Source organism: Panicum virgatum, chromosome 9N (genome assembly GCF_016808335.1).
Source record: "Panicum virgatum strain AP13 chromosome 9N, P.virgatum_v5, whole genome shotgun sequence".
NCBI classification, from domain to species: Eukaryota; Viridiplantae; Streptophyta; class Magnoliopsida; order Poales; family Poaceae; genus Panicum; species Panicum virgatum.
This window is the reverse complement of record NC_053153.1, coordinates 75,616,501-75,634,888: the sequence shown is the minus strand read 5'-3', so window position 1 is coordinate 75,634,888 and position 18,388 is coordinate 75,616,501. Positions and strand designations below refer to the sequence as shown.

The 18,388-nt window shown below is 43.6% G+C and overlaps 3 protein-coding genes across 10 annotated transcripts; all 3 read right to left on the bottom strand.

Annotated features, from left to right (window-relative positions):
* Positions 1-1,199: 1,199 nt before the first annotated feature.
* On the bottom strand, positions 1,200-5,822 carry LOC120691519 (30S ribosomal protein S10, chloroplastic). Of its 2 annotated transcripts, XM_039974592.1 has the most exons (4): positions 5,527-5,822; positions 5,281-5,337; positions 2,143-2,981; positions 1,200-1,800 (listed from the first exon to the last, which is right to left on the bottom strand). In XM_039974592.1, exons 1-3 carry the CDS (start codon positions 5,710-5,712, stop codon positions 2,148-2,150), a joined length of 1,077 nt encoding a protein of 358 aa, XP_039830526.1. In that variant the 5' UTR covers positions 5,713-5,822; the 3' UTR covers positions 1,200-1,800; positions 2,143-2,147. The 2 variants fall into 2 exon arrangements, with proteins under 2 accessions (XP_039830526.1, XP_039830527.1); XM_039974593.1 differs by lacking the exon at positions 2,143-2,981 and having other exon boundaries at positions 1,279-1,800; positions 5,527-5,794.
* Positions 5,823-6,523: 701 nt separating this feature from the next.
* On the bottom strand, positions 6,524-9,361 carry LOC120691517 (plant-specific TFIIB-related protein 1-like). Its single transcript, XM_039974591.1, has 3 exons — positions 8,616-9,361; positions 7,671-7,829; positions 6,524-7,582 (listed from the first exon to the last, which is right to left on the bottom strand). Exons 1-3 carry the CDS (start codon positions 9,252-9,254, stop codon positions 6,770-6,772), a joined length of 1,611 nt encoding a protein of 536 aa, XP_039830525.1. The 5' UTR covers positions 9,255-9,361; the 3' UTR covers positions 6,524-6,769.
* A 171-nt stretch (positions 9,362-9,532) lies between these two features.
* LOC120691520 (dehydrodolichyl diphosphate synthase complex subunit NUS1-like) lies at positions 9,533-14,800 on the bottom strand. 7 transcript variants are annotated; one of them, XR_005682269.1, is made up of 8 exons: positions 13,790-13,979; positions 13,267-13,321; positions 11,522-11,810; positions 11,112-11,179; positions 10,830-11,030; positions 10,604-10,700; positions 10,408-10,496; positions 9,533-9,819 (listed from the first exon to the last, which is right to left on the bottom strand). XR_005682269.1 is itself a non-coding variant. In XM_039974597.1 (8 exons), the coding sequence occupies exons 2-8, from the start codon at positions 13,285-13,287 to the stop codon at positions 9,770-9,772; spliced, it is 819 nt and encodes a 272-aa protein (XP_039830531.1). In that variant the 5' UTR covers positions 13,288-13,321; positions 14,317-14,800; the 3' UTR covers positions 9,533-9,769. The 7 variants fall into 7 exon arrangements, 4 of the variants coding, with proteins under 4 accessions (XP_039830531.1, XP_039830528.1, XP_039830529.1 ...); XM_039974597.1 differs by lacking the exon at positions 13,790-13,979 and adding an exon at positions 14,317-14,800 and having other exon boundaries at positions 10,826-11,030; XM_039974594.1 differs by having other exon boundaries at positions 10,826-11,030; positions 13,790-13,960.
* Between the last annotated feature and the right edge of the window lie 3,588 nt (positions 14,801-18,388).

Here is an 18,388-nt window from a genome sequence, read left to right as displayed (position 1 = left end):
TACCCACCTATGCCATTATAAAAATAATACAAATACCATCCTAAATTTGCATATAAATTATCCAATTATGTCATTATTATTACAAGTTAAATTACTCATAAATCTGAATCTAAATTATATAATTATAATATATTAAAGTGCACCAATATAAAATTCTAAAATTGCTATTTCTATCATTAGTAATATATTATTTATATAAAAATACTACCCACGATATATGCCACCATATATTCATGTATGATGGAAGAGAGAATAATACCAATTCACGAACAAATAGTTCAACTAAACATATATTGAATACATATGAGGGAACATACCTAGTGAAAACCGCAACCTTCGTGTGTGATTTTTACAAATCATCTTTCTGGCTTGAAATTTGTTATTTTTATATCTCACAAACGAAGTCGAGTTTGGACAAGTTATTTTACAAGGTTGTGTATCATCATATCATCTACATGTGTGATTTTTTTGGTGAATTTAGACGATTTTTTTGTCGTGGTTTGCACAGATTTTTACGAAGGTTGTGGTTTCCACCAGATATATTCCTTACATATGGAAGTGCACAAATGATATCTATTGTAACTAAATAATGAAAATATATATTTTAGAGTATGTGTTAGAATATTTAATAGATGAAACGGGGCATGAGATAGATAATTATAATTATTGACTTTATTCTTATATTAATTATAATTAGCCCGTGCGGGAGCACGGGTTGATAGACTAGTAGACTAAATTTAGGGAGGGAAAGATATATCGAACAAGTTTGGCTGTGTTGTGCCTCGCCTAAATGATAGCTTAAAATTTTATTAGAGTTCTGAAAAGTTCAAGCAAATGAAAAACAACCCGTTTTTTTTGGTCCGGTTTCCAATTTGAACCAGGAAAGTTTACCTTTTGTTTACCAAATGATATATGGTTCCTTTTCCCCTCTTTGGCTCTTTAGGTAATAAATATACTACTTGCCATTGTTATTTAATAGTAATTATTTGTATTGAACTTCGTGCAAAGAAGAACTATATGTCATACGAGAAAAGTACCTTAGCTGATTTTGGTGCGTCGCCTACAAATTACAAAATGGACTTAAAATAATAAGCTTGAGCTCAGGTAAACTCTGAAAGGAAAAAAAACACTGTCCGTCTGTTGAACCATCCCAGTATGGGTACAACAGGCATGGAGCCATGAACAGAGTAATTTACTCATCCAGTTGAATCAATAAATTTTACTGGGATGGTAAGCCAAGTATATCAGATGCTGACCAATTACATTTACATCCAGCAATTTCACTGAAGCCAGAACATCAATATAACTTCATGTAAAACATTTCATTCAATATGCTTCATCGCAAGATAACTCATGTCTTAACATCTTCTTTCCTATTACAAGCTCTACATTTCTTTCAGTCCCAGACAACAAAAGGATCAACGAAGAAAGGCTGCGGAAAATGAGTCCATACTACATCATACTTTGAAAACTTCAGCTCCAACAGAATCATAGCTTAACCTCAACATCCACACCGGCGGGGAGCTGGAGCTGCATCAGTGAGTCAATTGTTTGGGCAGTTGGATACATGATATCAATCAGCCGCTGATGTGTCCGGATCTCGAAATGGAACCGTGAATCCTTGTGCACATGAGGAGAGTTGAGCACACAATATATTCTCCTCTTGGTCGGCAGAGGAACAGGACCCATGGTCTTCGCGTTGGTTGTTTTGGCAGCATCAATTATCTTCTTGCACGAGTCCTCTATCAAAGGAACCCAGTAGGACCGCAGCTTGATTCTGATCTTCTGCTTGGGTGCCAACTGAGAACATATAACATTCAAATCAACTGTTAGTCATAGATAGATATGCAACTTCTGAACGCAAACTGAAGAGTGAAGATACCACATAAAAACTGAGTTAGGGCAAGGATACTATTTCCAGTAGGAAATTGAAAGCTTATTGAACTTTAATTTCTTGTGCGATAGACATATGCTTTTGTTTCCCCACAAAATGCAGTCAACTAATAATGCCATAAGTGAGGACACCTTAATATAAATGTTTAATAAAAACAGTTTTCCACTAAAATAAATCCGCTAATATGGGCAGAACAAGAGTATTGGGGGGAAAAAAGAGAGGCAATGGCTACATTTGTTTCCACCTACCCTCATCAAGATTTAACAAATTTCAATACAATTGAAGCTAATTCAAGCTGATAAGATGCATATCTATGATCAGTCTCTTCAATAATATGCAGTTCATGGTTACTTATATACTTATCAAAATCTAGGGCATCCTCTGATGGCACAACATCATCATTAGCGCCATGTACTGTCAACACCCTGCAGTTTGGGTCAATAGATGTGCATGCACTCTGCACATCTGTCTTAAGACGGTCCATCAGACTTTCTTTGGTCACACGGTAGATGATACGTCCTGTTGTGTCTTCCACATCGATGAAACCATGCCGATTAATCTTTTCCATATAATCATTTCCAAAACGATCTCCAATTCCACGTTCCAGATTAAACCTTCCAGACAGGTTAATAATTTTATATATATCATGATACATGGATGCATAGAGGATAACCACATTTCCTCCCTTACTGTGGCTGGCAATAGCATGGGTGTCACGTTTGTGTTTTCTGAAATGTAGGATCACATCATGTAAATCGTCCACTTCTTTATAGTAGTTGTCATATTCAAAAGTACCTTCACTTTCTTCGTTGCCAGAAAAATCAAATCGGAATATGCTGATCTTTTCTGATGCCAATGCATTAGCAAGACTCAATATAGTTCTACTATCCTTTGATGATCTAAATCCATGGCACAACACTACAATGTCCTTAGATCCAGCTTCATGCAAAACACCAAGAAGTTTCTCTCCGTATCTGTTTCTTATCACTATTTTCTCTTGTGATACATCTAAAGAATCAGTAAAAGAGGAGCTCAACTGTGCACAAGGCCTCATAACAATTTCTTTTCCAGCAGTTCCATACAACAACTGCACACAAATATGCACCATGGACAGCTTAACAAGCAGACACATGAAGTGACAAAATAAGAATATAATGATAAGGAGTAGCCTCAATGGCAGATTAAACAGTACTACCTCTGTTCTATTTTACTACTAGTCATTTTGGAGATAGACTCCAAAACACACCTTGGTCCATCTTTTCTAAATAAATACACGCATGGTTTTAGCGACAAATCTATCTATACCATTTCCATGTGAGAAAAGCAAATAACTTTATGCAAGTTTTAAAAGGTTGACTATTGACATTGATAGAATCTATTTTAACTGCAGGGAGTATGGACCTATGTCAAATTCTGGGTCAGAAAAAAAAATCTCCAATTGTCCACTCCACTCCAACAGTGTAAGGACAGCACCAACAAGGTTCCAAGGGAGATAAGCAAGAGGCATGGCATAACTTGTTGAATTTTAACACAACCACACATCTAGAAACTGTTATACACATCTCTGTTTATAAAAATAAAGTTGTATTTAGTACACAACTCATATGCCTCTGACAACTTGCTAATAGAATATATAGATTGTATTTATTATAATTTTTCTAAAAAATGTTGCATTTGTTATACAACTGTAAAAACAGTAGTATGTGCATAGATCTTTAATTAATCAACACCTTATAATCTGGTCCCAACTCGCTTGGGATAAAAGGCTATGTTGTTGTTGATGTTGTTGTTATAATCTGGTCCCATCAAAACAAATGAGGTACTCCCTCTGTCCGAAATTACTTGTCACTTTGGCTCTGTCCTAAGTCAAACCTATCTAACTTTGGCCGCGTTATAGAAAAAAAAGTATCAACATCTACAAATATCAAATAGTTTCATTAAATCTACCAATAAATATTTATTGATAGTGTATTTACTTAGTATTGTGGGTATTTACATTTTTTTATCAGCTCGGTCAAATTCAGAGATGTTTGACTTGGAACAAAGCTAAAGTGAAGCAATTTCAGATGGGCGGAGCACATCCTTCTCTATTTGTCTTCAAATTCTTCCTCAAGGAGAGGATTTTTATTTCCCCCATTTACAGATTAATTAGGGGAGTTCAAGCAATTAATGCGAACTGCAAAGGAGGTGTCCTAGATCACAAGGATAATCTATTGTTTACATAAATATAGATACATGCATCACAAAGGAAAGCAAGGATAAAAGAACAACTACACAGCAGAAGCAAACCAACACAAAAAGACAAAAAGTGCACAGAGAATGAAAGATGGTTAAAAAGAACTCAAACACCAAATGACAGGGATAAACCTACAAGAACAACATTGCTTTTGCCACTGTTTTGGATCTCTACTTTTTTAGAGATCAACAATTGGGCATTTAAGAAGAGATGAATTATTACATCTCTTCTTAATTAGAACAAATGATTAGGGCCACCATTCTTTGAGTGGGCTGAATAATTCCGAGGAGCAGAACAGTAATGGGAAGAAAACTTTGAAAATTCCACCCAGTGAGCTTTCGAGAATTAAGTTCAACTTGGAAAGCTACACCATCATAGACCATCAGATATTCTTGTTCCAGTTCAACAGGAATGATTTGAAGGACAGGCTGCATACTCATGAATAATCCAGCTCATGAATAATCTATTCAATCAGGTAACTCCGCAAAACTCAAGCATCAAGGATGCTAAACTGTCTACGTTGATATGACATTACCAACATACATTCCTGACACCCAAATCTATATCTATACATATTTTTAAAGCAAGTAAGGTTTCCACCTAAATTTTTGGTTTGGTCCGTCTTGTGTTATTGACAGGTGGGCCTTAGTCCATCCAGTATGCAAGTCAGACCAGCCCTCCATCCACGACTCGATCACGTAGATCCCTACAAATTAACGAAAGAGCAACTACACATATTCGATACTTATACCAACTCTGTCCATAGCAACGCACAAGCATAATTGCCTAGTCACATGAACAATAGTTTGCTTTTAAGTGAAACATCTTAAAAATTGTGCTGACTGCCATATCTGTTATTCTTCTGACACACTGACCATTGAGTCAGAGAGTTCATTCGCTTCAAGCCTCCAATAATGTAACTGTGCCAAGTAGCATGGTTTCACCCTGAAGCCTGAACCATTTCTTAATTTACCAAAATTCTGAACACAGTCTTTTCCATTTATTATGATAAAATGTGCATTATGCAGCAATAACAGACAAACGTCCGTCATATGGTAACAACTTATCACAGTATAATCACGGCAGTGACAATATTAGAGCTATACATTTGGTAACAAAATCTGCAAATTTTAATCGTTAAGGAAGGTACCTGCTCTCCATCATCCCCAATCGACGATGGCAACGGAATTCCCGTCCCCTCCCCTTCCTGAAAGCACGAGCACAACAATTTTAGTCACTGAATAAACAAGCTCCAACGGGTGCGAACTGAATGAACTAATGCCGCCATATAACCCCGCGTTCCCATGGCGCATACCTACTGTCTACCACCTAGAAATCTACTGGTTTTGGGCTATACGTGCTCGAAAACTGCCAATGTGTCAGCATAGTCACGTACCGGTGGCGCGTCGGGGATGCCGTCTTCGGAAAGGGTGTCTGCGGGCGAAGCGGCGGCGGCGGCGCGGGAGCGGAGGGACGTCGCGCGGAGAGAGGAGGGGAAGGAGAGAGACGCGGGGCTAGGGTTCGCGGTGCCGCGGTGGAGCAAGAGGAGCGGGAGCTGGGACGTAGTGGAGGAGACGGCCATGACGGAGGAGGGGGGCAAGAGAGGATGGGGAGCACTAGGCGTTTGCCGTGGGTTTTGGAAGGCCTCTGCTTCGCTATCGCGCTGTATTATCCGGTTCGGGGGCAAATTTGCGCATGAGCTCCTCCAGCTTTGTTAAATTCACGCTTGAGCGTAAAGAGCGAGGCCTGTCTGCCTGTCTGCCTGTCTGGTCTTCCTGTTTCGGGCAAAATTTATATGTCCCCTTTTACAAGGCTATTTCGCTCTTCAAGCCAATGCGTAACAATTACTCTACGAATATACTCCGTACTCCCTCCGTTCGGAAATGATCTACATATTTTGACTAGAGAAAGTCATTCGAAGTAAAGTTTGACTTTTATTAATCACTCAGAATATAATGTCAATTACGAATAACTCAATGTCATCTCAAAACCTCTTTGAATACATATATATTGACATAAATTTTATAAACTAATTATACATATAATTTAACTAATTATTAGTCAAAGTTTATAAAGTTTGACTTTTTCTAGTCAAAATACGTAGATCATTTCCGCACGGAGGGAGTATTACTTACGTGATAGAAAATGATAGTAATAAGCAGTTGGGTTATCCTAACATAACAAAACAAGCCTTGTAATTTACACCCAGGTAGTACGAATTATTTCCAAATAACTTTATCACTGTTTACCTGGATTTTGGACAAGAACTTCAACTAAAATTATGCAAACTACCGTGTCAATCTGGTATAAACGTGATCCTTTCACTCTTTCAGCCAAGTAGGCAACAAACAGTTTCTTGTATAGACTGTCCCTACAGCTTACCAGTGCTCAAATGAAAAGGAATTGCATTTCATTGTACTAAACATAGCGAATTAAGTCAGCTCAGGCTATAAATAATTTGGAAGTGGTAGCAATTTTCAGCACCGAAGCTACAAAGTCTGGAGTGACATTTCTCCACAGACATAGAATGTCAAGGGAAGCCGAATTTAACTCTACTACAAACAAACATCTATATTTACAATGGACCATTACCGTTAATTTTATTTCCGATTAATAACTGAATAAATAGCTATAGCTATTCACTTCCCTTCCTTATCCCGGCCATCACCACCATCCCCAGCACTCCTTTTTCCAATCCCCTTCAGAGCAGCTACAAGGTCAAGGCCAATGTGCTGCTCACGAAGCCTAGAATATGATGGACCAGCTGCAGTCGCCCCTTGCTTAAGCTGCCATGGTAAAGGCTGCCTATTCGGAGATGGAAGCATATTTGATTCATTCAATGACTGATCGCCGAAACTTGGCTTCACTGTAGTATCTGCTCTATCAGAATCCATTGCACATGATACCTCATTAAGGTTGAACCCACGGACATTAGTTTCTGTCTTGTCACGATCAGATTTTGGAGATGTTGATAATGGGGCATTTGATGGCCAGAATGCCTTGCTCAGCTCATGAGGCTCAAGTTTTGCAGGCGGTCGACCAAGAGCACTGATTTTCTTTTCTTCCTCTTCTTTCACAATGACCATGTGATCGGGCTCTGCAGGCTCAGGACCTTTCTGCCTACTACTATCAAATATCTTATCCTGATACAGATCCTTGCCACTTGACGGGCGCACTGAGTAAATGGTTGTCATTGGAAAAGCTTTCTCTGGTGGTGTGGCCGGTGTATAGTCAGGGGGGAGCAAATCATCCCAGTTCTCCAGGAGTTCTTTGTACACTTTGCGTAGAGTGACCTCTGTAAGGCCTGTTACTTTACAGATTTCAGCCTGGGTTTTGCGCTTGTCTTCCAGTTGACATGCAAGATATATTGCAGCAGCAGATATACTTATTGGATTGCGCCTTGTGCAGAAGCATTTATTAACAACCACCTCACCGATATGAGCTGCAAGTTCCTGAGGAGTCAACATGTAATTAGTTAAAAGCAGATATTAATTTTTGGCATAATGCTACAGTAACACGTTTTCAGTTAAAATCTGATACCTGAGCAGACTTATTCAGCTGGAGCAAGCTGCAAAATCGAGGCATATGAACAGCAATTGAGTTGCTGTTAAGAGGTTGGCTCAGTTTCAGAGATTCGCCGAGTATTTTGATGTATTTTCCTATCTCTTTCTGAGGAAGATTGCTAGCAGTAGAGATTTCCTGGTCACATATTAAGCAGAAGGTGAATCGGTAGTGATTGATAAAAGTAGTGAAAATGGTACACTACGTTTCAGATATTTGCCAAATGCCAAGTATTTTGATGTTTATTTCCAATCTGTTTCTGTGGAAGATTGGTAGCATAGAGATTTCCTCACTACATAGTGAATAGAAGGTGAATCAGCTCTAGTCAACAAATTTCAAGTATTTGAGTATGTCTGAAAATGCTACGAGAAATGTTTGTATAACACATCAGATATATCCAAGTAGACTTAGCAAGTGTTTCAATCATTTGTCAAACTCAGGTATTCCCAACATGGTTGAAGTTAGCCCAATTTGTATTAGCTACAATTTCATGTTACACAGGATGTAACTAAGCCAAGCAGTAATAACTGGCAGTTTGGTTAAGGGGAAAATGCAAATGAACATTCATCAATGTTAATGATCAAGCACAGCATTGAGAACACGCTTTATTTGATGGCTAAATGGGATATTTAAAACTTAGGATTGAAAACTGAATTGTCTTGCTGACTTTGGTTGGTACTTTCATATGCTAGGGCACAACATATCTTTAAAACTGAAACCACTGGCTGATTCGAATTGACTCACAAAATATCCAAGTTCCAAGAAAACAATATCTGAGAAACTGCATATTTTCATTTCGAAAACAACAATTACCTATACAATCCTAACTGCTTGGAGAAAGGAACGCCTATGCATCTATATCTATCCATATTTGCACCAGAGCATTAGAACAAACAGGTGTGAGTGTGCCAATCACAAACAAACCTGCAGCGTCCGGGGCTGCTGCGCCTCGCGGATGGCCTGCACGAGCGCCGCGGTCGCGAGCGCCTCGACGCTCCGGTTCCTGAGGCAGGTCGCGGAGGAACAATCCTTGAAGAGATCGAAGGCGTGGTCGGCTATGTCCCGGTCGAGCCTGAGTATGGAGGCGACGTCGACGATCTGGAGGTAGGCGCGGAGGCTGTCGACGGAGACCATGGGACCAGCGGGGTCCGGGTTGGAGGACGCGGCGGCGGAGTCGACGGCGAGCGCGCGCTCGAGCTCGGCGAGGAGGCCGGAGAAGGCGGAGGCGGAGCGGGCGAGGACGGGGTGGCGCTCGAGGGAGAAGGCCGAGAAGGCGGAGACGAAGCCCGCGGGGAGGAAGGGATCCTCGTCACCTTCGCCGCCGGGGGAGGGGGAGGGGGCGGGGGTGGGCTCGACGGCGGTGGCGAGGTCGGGGGTGACGAGGGGGAGCGGGTGGAGGGAGGGGAGGAGGGGGAAGAAGGGGTGCGTGTGGAGGTGGCGCTCGAGGACGATGCGGGCGCAGGCGGAGCACTCGGAGACGGCGCGCGAGAGCGGCGGCTGCGTCGTCGCGCACCGCGCCGGCCCCGACGCGCGGCAGTAGGGGCACTGCGCCGCCTGCGACATGGGGGGCTGCGACGGGGGAGGCGGAGGCGCCGCTCGAGCGATGAAGACTCTACTTGAGAGAGGACGGCTTTGGCTAGTGCTCACTGCTCACAGTCACACTTCACCCATAATCTCCTCTCATCCGTCATCTATCAGGTTTAAGTAACTTCCTAAAAATTATACTGTCAATTTAAACCTTTCATCATTGTTTCACTGTGCTGATACAGCTAGAGCACAGATCTTCTCCTTTCTTCTGAGTCAAAGAGAAGTCAGAAGTGAATTATTGTGTAGGCACCAGATGAATCCATGTCCTGCTGTCGCATTGCTATGCTAGAAGAAAACAGTTCCATGCTCAGCAAAACAACAGATAGAAATTTGGCAGATGGAAATTATAGGGTAACACGAATGATGATATAGAAAAGTCAAAACACCACATGGTGTCGGCAGTTCAGCATATAGATACAGGGCAGAGGCAGGCACAAAGAGTATCAATCTCGATTTAAACTTGCCCGTGTGCTCGAGGGCAGCTTCATTAATCATTGTTGTCGACGCAATTTTACAAAGGGATATGATCCCGTATATTCTGTCGGTGACGCTTTTGATGTTGTCAGGGAAATACAAAGTGGGGGTGTGGCGATGAACTTGGTAGTATACTCGGCGGGAGAAAAAAGGAGGGGGAAAACTACTAGGGGTCTTCGTTACAGGCTTACAGCAGTATCAACTCTCATTTACCTGAGATGCACAAAGAATTAGAGTCAGCCAAAATGAGTATAATTTGTTTCGAGTAAAGCATCAAATTGTGTGAGCATGTTCAGGAACACTGGTTTATATAGTTTCTTTGTAACATATCAGCGCATTAGACATTTGGATCTCACACAATGGTTAATTGTAGGAATTACTGAGAAGTGTTGTCAGCACATAGCCACGTCACAAGAGCAGACAAACATAAATTGCATGGGTAACTAAGTTAGTGTAACCTATCCCTTCAGCAAAATTGATAACAGAGGTAGACTCAAGTCTAGCACGGCTCCTTTTTGAAGCATTTGTAACGTAAAGAGTCAGGATAAATGTCACAGGCTAAAATGTTAACCTAATTAGATTAACTAAAGATTGTAGAAAATGGTAATGGTCATGGTTGGTTTTGCTGCAGAACAGTTGAAATTTGAAACCACAAACTTACCGTAATTTTGGTATTTCTTTGAGAAGTTGTATAAAGCTTTAACAATGGCACCGTATTTCATTGAGTTTAGTGGTCCCATATGCCTGTAAAAAGAAATATTAAGAAATATCTCAAATGTGAAAATAAACTATCAATGGTACAATAATTTCTCAATCAGAAAGATTAATGTATGTGTTGATGGAAAACTTACATAATTTCAGTATACCGTAATCTCCATGCAGGAAAGCCTAAATGACATCTAGCAGGACCATACATGAGAAGAAGATCAGGTTCTGGTCCACCACAACCTGCGATGAACCCAGAACTTAGATGGTCCTCGCATTACGATAATATATTTGATAAGATCAGTAACAAATGATAATTAAGAATATCAAATGGAGCATGCGTGAAAAAAAAAGTTTTTCAAGCATACCTACAGCTTTCAACGCACTGGCCATGTCAGCTTCTGTAAATGTTGGCTCCCTTTTGCCATTTCCATGAGTATCACCATTTAAGTAAGTTGAGCAAAGTAAATTGGCTGCTTTAGCAATACCCTCCTTGCCATCAGAACCAGAAAGGCACTCGATCACCATATCTTTGTGGCTAGAATGTGAATAATTGATGCTTGCACCAATATCCTACATGTTGCCATGAACAATCAACAACCCAAACAGCTGAGAATGTACACAAAGTAAGAGAAACTCAATATTGTAACTAACCAAATATTCTCCTGCCTTCCCATCTCTTGAACCCTTCATAGCCGGTTCAAGCGATTTCTTCAGGACTCCTACGATGCAACATAGAATAGTAAGATAGTAGGATAATCTTATGTGTACTAGATGGAGCCCACGGGTCTCACGAAAAAACAATAAGAATCCATGCATCTATAAACTTAAAACATCAGAAGATAATGCACAAGAGCGATAGGGCAGTTATTTTCGTTCACTCTGCCACTGTCTCAACTCTCGAGTATTGTAACAGACCAGTATTGCTGCTTAAAGTAACTTGATTCTATAAACTATGCTTATTTACACAAAAGAAATGATCATATAGGTATATTAGCAGTGAAGGATGAACTTCAAGCAGAAAACAGATATCCCAGAAATTCAAATGAACTCTTTTGTCTCACCCTCAATGTCGTAGAGACATATATACTTCACACCCATTGCTGAGAGCCAGCACAATAGCTGCCTGATCTTCACGGTATTTTTAGCTTCTTTGCTATCTACCACGATGGCCAAGTACTTCAGCCTATCCAGGTGGAGATATCGATACTTCCGCAACAGCCCAGACGAAATAAGACAGCATTCTAGATTGTAAATCAGGAAAGGCCATAAATTAAAAAGGCTGATTGCCAAATGGATGATGCCCCAGAGCAAGCCCAGAATAAGCTTGAGAATAATCGATGGTCTAGACATCTGCACACAAAGAGCAAAAAGAACTTGTCATGGTCTCCCTCTGAGTGCATTACCTGATCTCAGAAATATATCTAAGGAGATATAAAAATGTTAGCAAGATTTAGATTCTAATCCTCAATCTCAATGCATTCAGATAATTTGATGCAAACATGCAGTTACTGTTCTGATTTGAATTACAGCAACAGAAATTGTACAGTTGTCACATTGCTCACTCATACTGATTATACATCCTAATGTTAGTTTTAATTTTCAACTCTCAACTGTCAAACTAACACATGATATTATATCGGGAACATGGCTGAGCCTGAAAGAAATACATACTTTTTGTTAAAAACAAATTGCTCACTCAATACTATTATAGTGTTATGTGCATGGGCCTGCTTTAGCTTCCATGATCTATCTCACACTCAGTAAAAATTTTAAAGGCTTGCAGCAATTGAAAAGCGCTCTTGACAAAACTAAGAAGAAGTTAACTTTCCGCTTAGGTGACCACTAAAGTAGGATTAATTGAACACCTAATTATGTGTTTGGTTGGTGGGTTCAAAGGGGTTGTTAGAACGGGTTCAACCCAGTTGGACCCACGTTTGGATTAAGACTCGCATGGTTAGGATTGACCTGGATGGCAATATTCCCTGTAGACCCGGAGGCCCAGCCGAATGGCTGCAGCCCTGGAGACCGGCGCAGGCGGTGCAACCGCAGAGTAGGCGAGGGCGCTGGTGAGACGCGCCGCGGATGGCGCTGGGGCGAGCGAAGGCGCGCTGCAACCGGCACTGGGGCGGATGGGTGCGCGGCCGAGGGCGGGCCGCGGGCGGATGCGCGTGGAGGTGCCGCCGCGGCCGGCGCAAGGTCGCTAGGAGGCGAGCATCGACGGCCACGGTGGTGGGCTGGGCAGGGGCAGGGTTGGGTGCACTGCGTATACCGTGCAGAAGATAGGGTAGATCAGAAAAAAAAGAAATGGAGGCTGATTGGCGGATCCAGTGATAGTCCTGTTTATAACGGTGTCAAAAGGGCATTGTCTCGTCCCTCTCAATCTCTCAAACAAACAAAAAATAAAAACGAAAGCGATACTGTTTATGAGTTATGACAGTTTTAAGAGGGTATTGTTTCGTCCCTCTCAATCCCTCGAACCAAACAAAAAAAATAGGAACAGAATCAATCCATCTAATCAAATACGAAATAATAGGTTGAACTCAACTAAAAAATTAGGATGGAACCGCCTGGTCTGCAAATCAAACACACGCTAATTCGCTAAACCTTCAACGAAGGTTATTGCCTTATTATTGGGCAAGTGCGAAGAATGGCTCATATAAATCTTTGAAAAAATAAACACCGATCCTTTTATAGTGTTCCTTCCACCAACAAGATCTAAATCTCTCCTCAAACCAATCAAATGCTATATAAATCAGAGGTAAAAGGTTCGAGAATAGCTGCAGAAGAAGCCAGCATGCATACGTACATGTCGAGAAGCCTGATTCATGAAGATGGGAGCCTGACTGGCCAGAAATTCCTCCCTGCACAAGAACCATACATTATTCTCTCAAGACAAGGGAAAAGGGGTGGCAGGGAGAATCATACACGCAACCAAAGGAGATATGTGAACATCAAATCCTGGTAAATTGCATTGAACTTTTCACTTCACCATTTCTACTTGCTTTCTCAACAATGGATTGCAGCAAAACTTAAACACAAAGAGAGGCTAACAAACAGCATAAGGAAACAAAGAGAAAGGGAGACAGTAAGGATGGTGAAGCTAAAAGCATAGGCAAGCAAAGAAATCTAACATGGCTTTGGAATCCATGGCACTCGCAGGCTCGCAGCAGAGCTGAGACCGAGAGGGCTGCTGAGGAGGAATAGCAGAGGCACCAAAGACAAGGCGTGTGCAAATCGCAAAAGAGAAAGCTCTACTTATGGCTGGGGCAGGACTGCTGGACTTGGGAGGAAAACTATAATCACACAAATCTCATGGGTTGGCGTCTCACATCAAGTCACGTGTACCGGCTGTCCTGTTGAGCGTTGCCCTCCTGACTGCTGACATCTTTGTTTCTTTGCTAGAGTCTTCAAAGAATTCATTTCTCCTTTTCGCTTTCTAAGGTTCTCTACCTTTTTTTTCTAAAATGCTTTAGCCATTGAGCGGTATCCACGCTTGGCTGCAGGTACATATGCTTGCATTCACATGTGACATCCACCACTGGTAGGATAAAGAAACTACAAGACAGCATCAAATGCTGGGTGCGTTAACATTGTATATTCAAACTCAAGGGGATAGTTTATCTGATGCCCTTCACGACATCCTTGCACGACTCCTCCAAAAGCAGGTTACAGAGATCGTTCAGGCGGAGTGGTCGTGGCGTGAGAAGAAAAACCAAATGCCTCGCCTGGGATTTCTACCGTGCGTTTCCACAAACACCTGGCGTGCGATCCGCGCGTGAGCAAAGAGCACAGCCACGACTTCAGGAAACGGAGAGTTTTTTACGGAGAGGGAAGGGGAGGAGTGAGCGAGACCGACCTTCCGCTTCCAGTGGGTGAGGCGAGCGGCGTCCGTTGCCCCGCGCTTCCCCGGGGCCCGGCGGCGTCACGGCCGCATCGGCGCCGGGAGCGGAGGCGGATGCTACGGCCGGTGGAAGAGGAGCACGGGGAGCGGTTACGAGCGAGGGGCGGAGGGCCGGCGGCGCTCCCAGCGCGCCACACGAGCGAGGCGCCGACGGCGGCTTAGCGAACCATGGCCGACATCCTCATTCTCGGTAGCTTGAGTCCAGCTGTCCAGGTGCAGGAAGGAGTGGGCTCGGCCGCGAGGCGTAGGAAGGAGTAGGCAAGCGTGAAGGAGGAGGAGGGGGAGTGCTTGGCATGCCGGGGTTGGAGAAGATAGAGCGGACGGCGGCGCTCCAGCGGCGCTCCAGCGGCGAACTTCCGCTTGGATTCGAGTGGCGTGCAGGTAGGATCGTAGGAGACGGGCAAGGGTAAGGAGGGAAATTTCTGTAGTTTTCTATTAAAAGCTAATATTATAATGAGTTCAATGTTCTATAGTAAATTACCGGTGTTGTGCAATGTCTTTCAGCAAAGAGGTATCATTTCTAGGGTGCGTTTAGTTCCAAAAAATTTCACCTCGAAATTTGTGTATTCCTCTTTGGACACATGTATGGAGCATTAAATGTAGTTAAACAACAAAACTAATTGCACAGTTTTGATGTACACGACGAGACGAATCTTTTGAGCCTAATTAGTGCATGATTAGCCATAAGTGCTATAGTAACTCATATGTACTAATGATGCGGTCAAATGTCTCAAAAGATTCGTCTCGCGGTTTTCAGGTGAGTTCTGAAATTAGTTTTTTAATTAGTGTCCGAAAAATATTCCCGACATCTGGTCAAACTGTTGATGTGACACCCAAAAAATTTTGGTTTGGGAACTAAACGGGCCCTTAGTGGTTTAGGGGAAAAAACCGTCGTTGAACGCAATTTTGCCTACGACTTACGACTCGAGGAGTACCGATCTGACTCGAGGAGTTGGAATTGGAGCCGCCGACGATTTTTTTTTTTTTTTGAGAAGACCGCTGACGAATTTTTTTCAACAACCGGTCGGACTCAGGCCTAGCAAGTAACAAGTTTTTTTTTAAAAAAAAGCCTAACAACTAACAAGTGGCCCGCTACTCTTTTGAGGGGTAGCCCAGTAGCCCATTTAGAGAAAACGCTCGAGCAAACGGCATACGGGCCGTTTTGGTCTGGCTCGTGCCTAAAACGAATCTCGAGTTTCCCTCAAAAAAGAACAAAAAAGAGTGAAATATCTAGTCCCCAAACTGCGAGAAGGCTGCGAGGTTTCACCTGTGCTGTGAGTGATCCAGGAAAGACGTCGAAAAATGCAAAGGCAGGGCAATCACATCGCTGCTGAATAGGAGCGGAAGAATATCATCTAAAAAATAACATCTTTTTAGAGAGAGAGAATCTGATCTCAACTCGGCAATGTGCTTAGCTAGCTCACCGGTATAGTATTATGTGAGTGGTCTCAAATTGGGCGCGTTGTTGTCGAGCTTGTCCTCAACCGTGCAGTGCTCCAACCAAATAAAAACGTATATGCTCGTCGTGGTCACGGGTTCATTCGTGTTTGCCTCAGTGTCGTCAGTTTCGCATTTTTGGGTGGACCCTGGAACCTGTCCTAATAATGATGGTATTGAGATTTTGTTGGATTAGATATTCCTGCCTCGGATTACAGTATCATGTGCCCCCACCATACGGGCCTATGCTCTGCTCACCCCCCCCCCCCCCCCCCCCACCACCACCACCACCCCAAAAAAAAAAACAGGTGTACCCTGTTGATGACTTTAAGATCCCAAGTTGTTTTTGCAGTATTAATTTTCCTATGAAAAGAGCTGTTTTCATTTAGTTCATACATGCCACCAGTGCATTTTGCGCATCTTCAGATGTAGGTTGCTGCAGGGGAAAAAAACTTCATCTGACATGCTTGTATCAGTCATGGCCTTGTCAAAAAGCCCGTTCCACGCTTCTACTAATCCACAAAAGGGTACGGGAAAAAAAACGGCCGCTTTATATTAGCCAGAAGAAGTAGAACAAGTGGTCGGGCAGCAATCTGAACGTCATGAGTAAGATTTTACAGCGTCAGCAGTAGTATTTTGCAAGTTCTGTCAGAAGATATACATCTTTTTTTTTCAGCGTTAGCTTGGACAGAATATGACAGCTTAAACGCAAGATCATCGTTCCATTGGACACAGCAATCAGCATTCAGCAATGCCATGCCGTCCACCAAAAATTGATGAATAAGTGTCGAATCGGATACAGCCCCAGGCCCCCTCCATTATGGTCTGAAGGTCCTCCCACTGGTGAGGACGACCCATCGCCTGCACCAGCGGCAAGCTAGACACTGATGGAAAGGCACTGAAAGGGAACAAGTACAGGTAGAGGCTCTCCTGTAACAAACAGTACACAGATAGTCGTCGCATTTCCTAACATCCGTGACTCCGTGTGCACAGGAAGAAGAAAAACCAGCGGCGATCCGCCCTGAACCCTAAGTGACGTGCGTCGAAACGACGGGTACCTGTTTCGTCTGCAGTTGCAATTTCGCATGAGATGTAGCGAACTCACCCGCCATTGAAAACCCTGAAGATGTAACGCAACAAGCTACTGCAGTCCTGCAGCCTGCAGGCAAGGCAAGCGTGAAATCCACACCACGCGTGTTCTGCTTCTTCCCCATCGGCAGGCAACACGAGGAGACCAAGGAGGAAGACGACGGGCTGATCTGACGCCGGCGGGCGCGGGACCGGAGCGAAGGCGTTGTGTGCACGCGTGCGCATCGCACGCCCGTACTGAGTTAGGCGCCATGATTTTTGTATGACATGACGTATGAGACGAGATGATGGCGGCGGAAGCAGCAGCCAGTTAGTGGCGGAGCCACTCGGGTTAGCGATCCCTCTCGCCGGAGACTTTTGCCGGCCGGGCTCCAACCAGAGACGAGAGGATGCGAAGATATTACACGAACCGATCGGATGGGTACTCTGGGTTTGGCATTGCATTGCATTGCATCGCGTCGCGGCCGGATGATGATGGGTGCGCGCGATAGATTGGAGCGCACACGGTGTGGGCCTGTGGCTGCCCGCTGGTAGCTTATCCTAACCCTAATGATCATCTCTTCTTCTTAGCTTCTTTATTCTCTGGCGAACCAGCTTGAGGCCTTTTGCATTGGCTTTCCACGGGCGCTCGCGCGTGATCCGATTATGAATTCCTGATAGCACTCCCGCTCTTGATCGCTCGCTCCGGCATTGCTGGTGCGTGGCGCATAATCCTCTTTGATGGACAGGTACTGAACTGAAAGGCCCCGGATCGATCCATACGTGTCGAGCTCGACCTGGCCGCGGGCTCCGAGGTGGCTGCGAGCTTTTTCCTCAAACTTTTGGGCCCGATCATCATGCGACATGCGTGAATCATGATCCGCAACTCCTAGCAGCCATCATCTGCTCTCCGCACTGCACCCAATCACATCAGTGCATTAGCTCTCGGAGTGATCGACATCATCATAGCATAGGATTTTTCACAGCGCATCTAGGGATCATCCGAAACGCGCCGTCCTTCAGATTTGGGTATCCTGTTTCTCTGGCCTTTAACTCTCCCTTTGCTGGGATAATGGCAGCTCTGAGATCATGTACTCTTGCTAGTTTTCTTGCTTTCTTCTTTTGGGGCCCGAACGCAGCAAGCACGTACCTGCAGGGGAACAGTGATGGGCATCAAGACACGCACACACACGCCGCATGCCCGCATTAGAGCGAAAGGATCAGAGGGCTGAAAAGGGGCACGATCAAAAGAGCGAGCGAGCTAACAAAGCAAACCCATAACTGATAACTCCCCTTTTGGTGCATCTCGATCGGTGCCTTTGCTGCTTTGCACCCGTCCAGAATCTCGTTCTCACACGGCATGATCGAATGCCACGTCTCCTATGCTCTGGATCGCTCAAGGGCGGTGGTGTTTCACGGTATCCAGAGGCGCCGGATCATGGACATGGAAAGTACACCGACGCCCATTGCCCAATCGGGCATTGCTCCAATTGGTACTGTGTGCATGCACGTAGTTGAGGAG